Raw genomic sequence first — 10880 nt, 5'->3', positions numbered from 1 at the left:
TAAAGGCAACAGTAGTATACCGCTGTTCAAAACTCATAAATCCATGGACAAAAAACAAAATCGGGATAACAAACTAAAACCGAGGGAAACGCATTAAATATAAGAGGAGAACAACGACATAACACTAAAATGTAACACACATAGACAAAATCCCACGAGAATAATATATATAACATCAAAACCAAATACATGAGTTTGGGATAGACAAGTACCGTGACACGTCTTATCGCAATATGAATTTACACTCAAAAATAAGAGAAAACAAACGACACAACGTTATAATGGAATACACACAGAAACGAACTATAATATAACAATGACCATATTCCTGACTTGGTACAGGGCATTTTTAAAGGAAAAAATGGTGGGTTGAACCTGGTTTTGTGGCATGCCAAACCTCGCACTTTTATGGCCATGTGAAATATAACATCAAAATGACAACACAGGACTACAATATAAATAAATTGGAGAACACAATTAACAAAGAATCACACGAACAACAGCCAACAAAAGGCAACAAGTTCAAAATTTTAATACGCCAGAAGTGTATTTTGTTCACACAAGACCTATGTGTGACGCACAGATACAAAAGTTTGAAAGCCGAAACGAGTACAAAGTTGAACAGCATCGAGGACCAAAAGATCAAAAAGGTTGTGCCAAAAACGGCAACGGTTTTCTGTTAAGTTACCAGAAAATCCCTATAATTTAGAGTAATTTATACTATTGCTAACAGTAAATTTAATAAAATGAATATACAAAAAGTGTACATGATAAAGCTGAAGTATTAACTAATTACAGGAAACAACTGAAATACATTTACATAACCAGACATTTGAAACACAAAAGTAGACACATCCGAATACGTTAAAACCTCTACGCCAAGTGACGTCCTATTTGAAACTGAAAAATGACGAAAAAATGACGTCATTTGAATTAGTAAAACAGAGCATCAAAAAATGAAAAATGACGTCACATAAGAATGAATAAGATAGAATTAGGATTAATTTAAGATTATATATTTGAACTAAATACTGATATTGCATTTAATAACAAAGCACATTTTAATTCTTATTTATATAAAACTGAGGTAGCAATTAACTATATTATAAAACTATGTCCGGTTTGCTATGAAACAGTTTTTATATTGATGAATTCTATATCAAAATTGGAATCTTTTGGTTACAAAACATTTCGGATCGTAGATGGCGGCCAAAGTTTTCTTAAAGCTCTTCAGTCTGAAAATTGCACAAAATCGACATATTTTGACAAAATGTGACTTTTGTCTAAATGGGCCTACTTTGGAGAATATTGTATACCTAAACTACATAAGTGTCCTTACAAACAACGGTATATTGCTAGGTCTTCCAAGTGTTCCACGGAACCTCTTTCTAAATTATTAACATATATTTTATCAGCAATCGAAGACGGGCTTCAAAGTTATTGTGAAACTGCCCATTTAGAGGTGGAGTGAATCAGATGTAGAGACTTAAAAATTCCAAGGATCTTTTAGAGTACATACAATCTAACTCTCTTTCATCTTGCAATAGTATTAAAACATTTGAGACTTTTCTACACTTTATACAAGTATTCCACATTCCAAACTAAAAGACTAATTGAAAGAGTTGGTATTGCTTTGTTTCATAAAAAAGAATGGCCAATGTAGATACAAGTATCTTGTCTTATGGAGGGATAAATCATACTTTGTAAAGGATCACTCTGATTCAAACAAAAAAATTCTCTGAAACTGACATTATCAAGATGCTTGATTTCTAGATTGACAACATACTTGTTACGTTCGGAGGACGTGTTTTTCAACAGACTGTCGGCATTCCAATGGTAACCAATTGCGCCCCTTTTCTCGCCGACTTGTTTCTTTATTATCATGAGGCTAACTTCACACAGGAACTTCTTAGGAAGAAAAATAAGAAGTTAGCATTATCCTCTAACTCTACTTCCCGCTATATAGATGATATTCTTTCAATGAATAATTCAAAATTTGGTGACTATGTTGAACGCATCTATCCAATCGAACTAGAGATAAAGGATACAACAGATACAGTTAAGTCGGCCTCATTTCTTGAATTACATGTAGAAATTGACGGTCGGTTGAAAACAAAACTTTACGACAAAAAAGATGATTTCAGCTTTCCAATTGTGAACTTTACATTTCTAAGTTGCAACATTCCAGCAGCACCTACATACGGGGTATATATCTCCCAATTGATACGATATTCCCGTGCTTGCATTTCCTATCATAATTTTCTTGATAGAGGGTTGCTGCTCACAAGGAAGCTATAAAACCAAGAGTTCCAATTGGTGAATCTTCGTAAATTTTACGGACGCCATCACGAGGTGGTTGACCGTTATGGAATAACCGTTTCACAAATGATATCGGATATGTTCCTTACGTCGTAACTACAATCCCCTTCCCTTTCATGATTGTGATCTAACGAATAAGACTATTTTCCGGATAACTTGTTATAACATAAGCAACACGACGGGTGTCACATATGGAGCAGTATCTCAGTGCTTACCCTTTCGGAGCACCTGAGATCACCCCCAGTTTTGACTGAATGGGGTTCGTGTTACTTATTCTTTAGTTTTCTATGTTGTGTGTACTATGATTGTCTTTTTCATTATTAGCCTTGGCGTTGTCAGTTTATTTTCGATTTATAAGTTTGACTGTCCCTTTGGTACCTTTCGTCCCTCTTTTAATGAAAAAGAACTGCCGACGTATTTAGCATTTAGGCTTTTGAAATAGACCCATTTACGAACCAAATTATGACCTTTTTTCCACATGCACTTGTTTCTGTCAATATGGGGTTTAGTTAAACGGACAGAAAGTCACAGGGCAAAAAGTCACAGGACATTAAGTCACAAATTTGGTAGGACAAAAAGTCACAAATAATATGTTGACAATTGTTTGAATATATAAGAGAAATATGTTTAAATGTTTACTTTTAAGCGTTTTTTATTCAAAGAAAATAGTCAGAAAAAAATGAATTGCGACTTTTTATCATATGACTTTCTGTCCTACATTCGGGGTTTACTATCCACATCCGTACGAAAGATTTTTTGTACGGGTGTGGATAGTAAGGGGACGACCATTTGATATTATGGGGGGCAGGAGGATTTTGAAAATAAATAAATCAGCCTTGATAATCACAAAAATAAATGGTTTGTTCCGTGTGGTTGTTTGAAAATAAATTACCTGACTTGCAATGTATTGAAAATAAATAACTCAGCAGGTCTAATCGAAAGTATGAGATGGCACCAGATTCTTCATAAATTCATCTTTTTTCCCAAAAAAGTCGGGGAAACACTTCCCATTTTTTTTAATAATTAAAGTATAAGTATTATTTAGATATACTTGAAATGTCTGAAAATTTCATTTACATTGAGGTATAATGTCTCAGGAAACCTTACCCCACAGGGCCGTTACTACAAATGCCTTCCTTTTGTAATCTAGTAATTTTGTAATGAATTTGATCATGAGTTTAAAAAAAAAAACAGCAGCCACAGACTTAACTAAGTGAAATCCATTTTTGCTTTATCATGCACATTGGTCTTTTGATGTTGTCCCTAGAAACTTAAGTCTTACACTGAGTTTATCCATTATGCTTTCGAGACCAAAATATTGTCAAAGATTATTAAAAACAAAACTTGCATTTCAGATTAAGAAAGGGTCTTCAGAACACCCAGAAAGCATGATTTTGCATCATTAGTTCTATAGCTTCTTGGGCCTTCAGTGGCTCCAAAACCTTTCAAAAAAATGTTTGCCTCGCTCCGCTCGGCGAAATATGTTTGCAAATACTATTAAAAGAGGCTAGTTACAACCAAACAGTCAGGATTCTACTTCGTCAGAATTATCTCCCCATTACGCCACTTCATTTTCACAATCGTAGAAATGGAAGCCATTGTAGGGATGACGCGCTATCAATTTTGCTCATGGAAACCGATAAATTTATCCACATTGCACCATTACGATCCTTATATGTCAGTTGTATTTTTAAAGACAAATGTATCAACTAGCTAATGAGCATCAGTTAATGATCTTGTCTGCATTGATTCAGCTTAAAAATATTAGTCTGATCGGTTGTCAGGTGGAATTTTCGAAAATTCATAAACATTTAAAAAAAATTCTAATTAAAAATTTCGTGGAAGGGCAGACTAGATTTTTTTAGTGTATAAAGACTATAAACCCTAGTTTTCACTCACCAAAAATTATATTTTTTCAAAGATATGCATTTTCATCATCCAACTTGAAAGACTGTCGTCAAGTACTTTCAGTAAAAAAATAGCTATTCGAACACACCTTCTCTGTGTTTGTGAATCATTAAGGGAGTATTTCGCTTGACCCATATATTTCATCTTTTAGTACTGTTATTTTTTTGTGTTAAAATGTCAATCTGTAGCTTTGATATATAAAAATGATAGAATCTGAAGCGAGACGATGTATGAAATAATCTTACTTTGTACGATATCAAGACAAAATATTCAACTCAAACACGCCCTAACATAAAAAGGTGCACTCGATTTTCTCTTTTCGATACAATTGTTACCCATTTTTTTAAAAAAAATTTTGAGTCACATAATGGAAGGGCAGACACGAAAATTTTTGAATTAATAGATTGATATGTTTTCCGTCCGTGGTAATTTTTTCAAAAAAATCGAAGGTTATGCATTTTCTTCATCCAACTTGAAAGATACCCATGTCGTCGACTTGAAATCTACTTGTTCTGCGTAACTATGTACTAGATAAATTGAAAAGTTATGCAAATGGTGTTTTTAAAATAAAACACCTCGTAATTGAGAAGAAAATTGTAATTTTGTTTGTTTCTATTAACTTTTAAAATTTTTGTCACTATAGTAAACAATACAGTACACATTTATCGCCTTCTCTAACAAAGAGCTTCAATTCTTTTGTTCTATTTCAACCGGGTTTCCGACTGCTATGCGGTGGTATGACTCTAATTTCATCGGGACTTTTCCATTTTTTATACGTTAGACGAGTTGGCAAGACTTAATTAATCAGTATTTATCTATTTTTCACAAGTGGCTAGTTTGCATTCACGTCACAGAAATACTGATACTCACTTCTTCAGAACTGCTTTATTTCAACTAGCAGAAAAGAACTCAAAATAGATATATAAGAAGATGTGGTATGAGTGACAATGAGACAACTCTCCATTCAAGTCATAACTATTTGTAAAAGAAAAACCATTATAGGTCAAAGTACGGCCTTCAACACAGAGCATTGACTCACATTGAACAGCAGCTATAAAGGGCCTCAAACATTACTATGTAGTATATAACCATTCAAACGGGAAAACTAACGTTCTAATCTATACAAAACCGAGAAACACGTATGAACTACGTAAACAGACGACAACTATTGTACATAAGATTCCTGACTTAGGACATGTGCAAACATTTGCAGCGGGATTAAACCTTTTAATGGTACTAAACCTTCTCCCTTTAGTACGTTCTTCAATAGGGAGCTTGGCTTACACCGAACAGCAAGCTAAAAAATGGCCACAAAATGACTAGTGTAAAACCATTCAAACGGGAAAAGCATGTTTATCTAAGGCTTTCGTAGGTATTGATTTTATTTATGAGTGAGACAGGAACATAGATACACAACATACAGGATCGCATCTTTTGCATCAAGTGGGGCATTACTAAGTTCATCAGGATTTATCTATTTTCACAAGTGGGGCGAGTTGGCAGACCTTTATTTCAGAGGGATTTTTACCATTTTCATAAATGGAGTTATCCAACCTAATTTCAAAGGGATTTTAACCTTTTTCATAATTGGGGCGAGTTGGTAAACCAAAGTGGGGTGATTTTTCAGGAAGTGGGGCGAGTTGGTGAAAAAGTAAGGCGTTCTGCCAGATGGGCAATTTGTCATGGATTCATTAAATAGTATGAAAGCTATATCATAAAATCAGTTCCTTTCAGCTTGCTGGCAAGAAATAAAAACCTTATTTGACAAGATGATTTATTATGCTTTTTAGATTGTATGTACAAATATTTTTGAATGTTTTTGTTTATATTAAAGGTGAGAAGAAACTTGGAAAAGTAATAACACCAGACCCATGGAAAACAGGAGCCAGAAACATAACTGGTTAGTTGCATAGTCATTTAACATGCTCAATTATGATATCATATTATTATTAGATCACTGTCATGACTGGTATTTTTAATTATAATCATAAAGTGTAGGTAAATAGAATCATGTTCATAACAGCGTGACCAACTGCAATACTTATGTTGGTGATAATACTGAATCATTTACCTTTATAAATTAATTGTCATTGGCTATTGATAACAGTGATATTATGCTTATTTAGTCTGTCAGAGGCCTTTCATTGTGGATTTGAATAGAAGGAAAGAGTAAAGTACATGCAGTTGGGCTTAAAATTAAATATTATTTGTTTCCCCAATCCCGACCGACCCTGCAAAAACTGTGCTACACATAAAATTTTATTGTCAACACTAAGTAGAAAATTATTTTATTCTTTCTGATTTTCAGGCTTGCTGCATCGTTCAATATTGTTCAAGCTTTTTGGAAAAAAATTGAATTATTTCCATACCTACCTACCCACACCTTGCTTGGCAGGGTAGGGATTTGGGAAACAAACAAAATATTAATTTAGGCCTTGGCGACTCCACAATTTAAATGTCTATAATTATAACATGTACATGATGTATGATATGACAAGTGGGCATTACAAATGAACATTCACCAAATTGACCCAGTCTGGCATTCAATTGATAACCTGAGTTTGCAAATAAATGGTCTTGTCCACACTGTCATATGAAAATGATTCTTAATCTTCTACTGCATCACCAAAGTACATGTACACATGTAATTCAATTGGGATTACAGTATTGACTAATGTTTCTTATTTTTGTATTCACTGTTTTCAGAGGATGGAGGAAGAAAGATTGGAGAAAACAAAGCTCTAACAGCAAAGAAAAACAGGTGAATGATAATGATTTATACAAATTGAAATAACAGCTGTTTAATTTTTGTTTTCTTCTTAAATGATTGATAATTTGTATAATATATCACATATAGTTTTGTGCTCAGATATGTCAGAGCTGTACATGTGTCAGTGGTGTTGTTGAAAGTAATATGACTATAAGTTATTATTTGCACATTTAACCAAATCCTTAAAGATTCAAATTATGTATTTGTTATTTTAGTAGGGGTAAGGTGCTAATGCCCCTAACCAATTCATTTTGAAATGTATATTTATTCACCAATAATTCAACATCTGTTATACAGTCATGTAGTTCTTTTTTCAAGAGCTATAGTAATAATAGCAACAGAGCTCATCAAAACGGGAGGGTTGGCAGTATGTGCTAGGATAACACTGCATAATTTGGTTAACAGATAAGTTGTTTGAAGTCTTATTTTAAATTATTCTGATTTTTTCTAGGTTTATGAATAACTAAGTTTTGATGTATTATTTTTTCAGATTTGCTCCATATGAAGGATTTGCAAAGTGTAAAATATGTAGATCTTCAGTTCATCAGAAAGGATCTCATTATTGTCAAGGTGAGTCAATATTTCACTCTTCAGTGTTTTATAAGTAATGAAACCTTGTTCAGAGAAATAGATAACTTATGAAGACAGAATCTATTTTTTCAAGGGAGTCAGTTATATTTACATGACCTTTTCTTAGAACAAAAGTGATTCAAACAAAGCAATTTTGATTTCCATACCAATTTTTTTTTGTGATTTTTAACACAACTGTAATAAAATAGATCACCACAAATTAAATATTGGAAAAAGTTAAACACCTAATAATCTTAAAGATTGATATCAAATTGGGTTGAATCAAACGGAAATAATTGCGGCAACAGTAACTTAGTTTATGAAATTTCTTTTTCCCTGTTTCATATGGAATATCAAAATAACTATAATCTCATATAACCATTATAGAATAAGGTTTATCTTTGAAAGTTTTGCTTTACATTGTTTCTTTGAATAATATTTATAGCATTTATTATCTTTTGTTTTTAGGATGTGCTTACAAGAAAGGTAAGTTTCTGCTTTATTTTGTTATACCAAAAAACATTAATATATAATTGTTTCCAAGCAAGTAGTAATAATTTTGTAGTGTATTTGTCCTCTTTTCCGTTAATCCATCCAGTATTAGGTTTTGGTTAAGGTTATTTTCAATGAATTTGTGGTCACATCAGCTTGAAACTTTGTATACATGTTTATATTTTCACGGTTCACCAAACAAGGACACATGATGGTGGGAGCATGGCATGGTTTCCCATGTATCTGCATTTATTTTAAAATAACAATTTATAATGCTTCATTGATGGAGTAAACTGAAACAACATGCCCACATTGTCATTTAAAATGCAAAAAAGTTTATGCAAAAGGACATTCAAACTCATAAACTGACAACAAACAGCATGGCAAAAATTATGAATCCAGTTTCTGTTTTTTTGTAGGTATTTGTGCAATGTGTGGGAAAAAGATAATAGAGACAAAGAACTACAGACAGACATCAGTATGATTGGTGATAATGACAATGTTTGGTGATAATTACAATGTGTAGTGACAATTACAATGAGTAGTTATAATTACAATGTGTAGTTATAATTACAATGTGTGTTGACAATTACAAAAGTTTGTTTAAAATTACATTGTGTAATAATGATTACAATTTGTATTTTTATCTATTACATTTTCTGAGCTTGAAAGCACAAAGAAATAGCAAACATTTGTACCATTTATATGTTTATGGTGGCCAGATGCGGCCATTTCGCGTTTTCTTCCTTCACTTTGCAAACACAAAATCGGGAAATCGAGAAATTGAGAAATCAGGAAATAGGGAAATCAAGAAATAGGGAAATCGGAAATGGAGAAAGCAAAAACGCAAAATGAATTTCTTGATTTCACGTTTTTGCTTTCTCAATTTCCCGATTTCTCAATTATCTCAATTTCTCAATTTCCCGATTTCACGTTTGAAAAGTGAAAGGAGAAAACGTGAAAACGTGAAAAGGGGAAATGGCCGCATGTTAGTTATTGTAAAACATTTTGTGGTCTGGATAAAATGTATCTTAGTTTAGGGTCATGGTCCTTTTTGAATGACATTATTTGATAACCATCAATAATTATGACATTTAAAAGTTAGACAAATCTTTTCAAAGTAGTTGATGTCTTTGTATGATAAGGATACTTCAGAATTTTGACTTTTTCAGACATTTATTGAAATGATTACCTCACTTTTGGTCAAAGAAAGAAAACAGGTGAAACGAGATCAGATTGGAAATCCAAAATGTTTATTGCTATAAATGAACATTTTTACCTTAAGGAATGAAAAAAAGAGAAGATTTCAGTAAAATTACATTTTTTCAATGAGTTTGATAAATATAGAAAGTTTTATTTCATATAAAGAGTTCAAACATCATGCTTTAAATTTGTGTTTGTACTTTGTATTCACCATTGAATTGTATGTATTTTTTTCAAAACATGATTTTACATTGTTTAAAAGAAAAAAGAAAAAAATCTTTTCATTATCATGCACCTATTTAAAGGAAAAGATATTGTTTGTTTGTTTTTGCATAAATGATAATAATTGTTTTAGGTATGAAAGTTAAAGTGCACATTTGTATCATTTATATTTTAAAAGTTGTTCGTTGTTATTTAATGTGGGTCTCATTGGGGTCTAAGTCTGACGCGGGTTTGCAGATTTTTCGTAAGCGTGACATGGGAAAGTCAAATTATTGTGCCGTGAAAACGGGAATTAAGGTCTAACGGGACACGGGAAATTACAATGAGAATTGCTTAGGTATATAGTATAAGCGGGATGCATGAATCTGACAAAACAGTAAGCGTGATCCGGGGTCAGAACCCCCCAATGAGACCCCCTTATATCAGTGTAAATAATTATATTTATCAAGGTAGATGAACACTGAATTGTTTTTACAAAGCTTAACATTAGCATTTAAAAAAAAAAATGTATTTGTGAAAAAGTATCAAATTCAAAATGAAGGGGCGGATCTAGACATTTTGAAAAGGGGGGTACCCAACCCAGGACAAAGGGGGGGTTCCAACTATATGTCCCCATTCAAATGCATTGAGTGGCCAAAAAAAGGGGGGGTTCCAACCCCCGGAACCCCCACCCCCTGGATCTGCCTATGAAATGCTTGGAAAAAAACTAGTAATTAAAAATTAAAACTGTATGATAAAAATAAAGAAAAGCTATCAAGCTGTCACATTTTTATTTTTATTTTAAACAGATACAGATATCATCAGAAATTTTTGTTTAAAGGTATTATGATGTTTTTAACACATGTACAAAATGTATGTTGACTATAATTTTTTTCATAAAATATTTAGAAAAAAATAACGATTATTGTTTCAATTTTATTTATGTTGAAGAAAATTTTATAATAAAAATTTGTAAAGATATTTGGTGTAGGTCATGGTATCTACATTTGTAAAAACTGATAATCACTGTGTATCATCGTACAGCAGATATAGGTACTAACCAAGAGGGCATTATTGATTTTGAACTGACACGGTAAAGAAAATCTTTGGTTTGTTTTATCGGCATTCAGTGTACATTTCTCAACATCTGAAATTCCTGCTCCAAAAATAAAAAAGGGATACTGATTCTGCGGTGTTGTTGGCTGTGTTAACTAACTTCTTAAAAGCTTTATACCTTAGAAGGTGGAAGAAATGGATGCTTCATACTTTGTATATCGATGCCTTATGTAACAAAGTTTCCATCTGTCACATGTCCATTGTCCTTGACCTTATTTTCATAGTCCATTGGCTACTAGAAAAAAGTCGAGATCTCTTGTAATGTTATTTTTTTCTCTTATTATGATTTAGTATGTTTAGT

At 32.5% G+C, this 10880-nt stretch overlaps 1 protein-coding gene across 1 annotated transcript; it reads left to right on the top strand.

Moving 5' to 3' along the window:
* Positions 1-6006: 6006 nt before the first annotated feature.
* On the top strand, positions 6007-10382 carry LOC143066837 (cysteine-rich PDZ-binding protein-like). The gene is made up of 5 exons (XM_076239649.1): positions 6007-6127; positions 6934-6988; positions 7488-7567; positions 8036-8053; positions 8479-10382. Exons 1-5 carry the CDS (start codon positions 6007-6009, stop codon positions 8541-8543), a joined length of 339 nt encoding a protein of 112 aa, XP_076095764.1. The 3' UTR covers positions 8544-10382.
* Positions 10383-10880: the final 498 nt, after the last annotated feature.

Source organism: Mytilus galloprovincialis, chromosome 3 (assembly GCF_965363235.1).
Source record: "Mytilus galloprovincialis chromosome 3, xbMytGall1.hap1.1, whole genome shotgun sequence".
In the NCBI taxonomy this organism is placed as follows: Eukaryota; Metazoa; Mollusca; class Bivalvia; order Mytilida; family Mytilidae; genus Mytilus; species Mytilus galloprovincialis.
The sequence above is the reverse complement of the archived record's forward strand: the minus strand, read 5'-3'. Positions and strand labels throughout refer to the sequence as shown.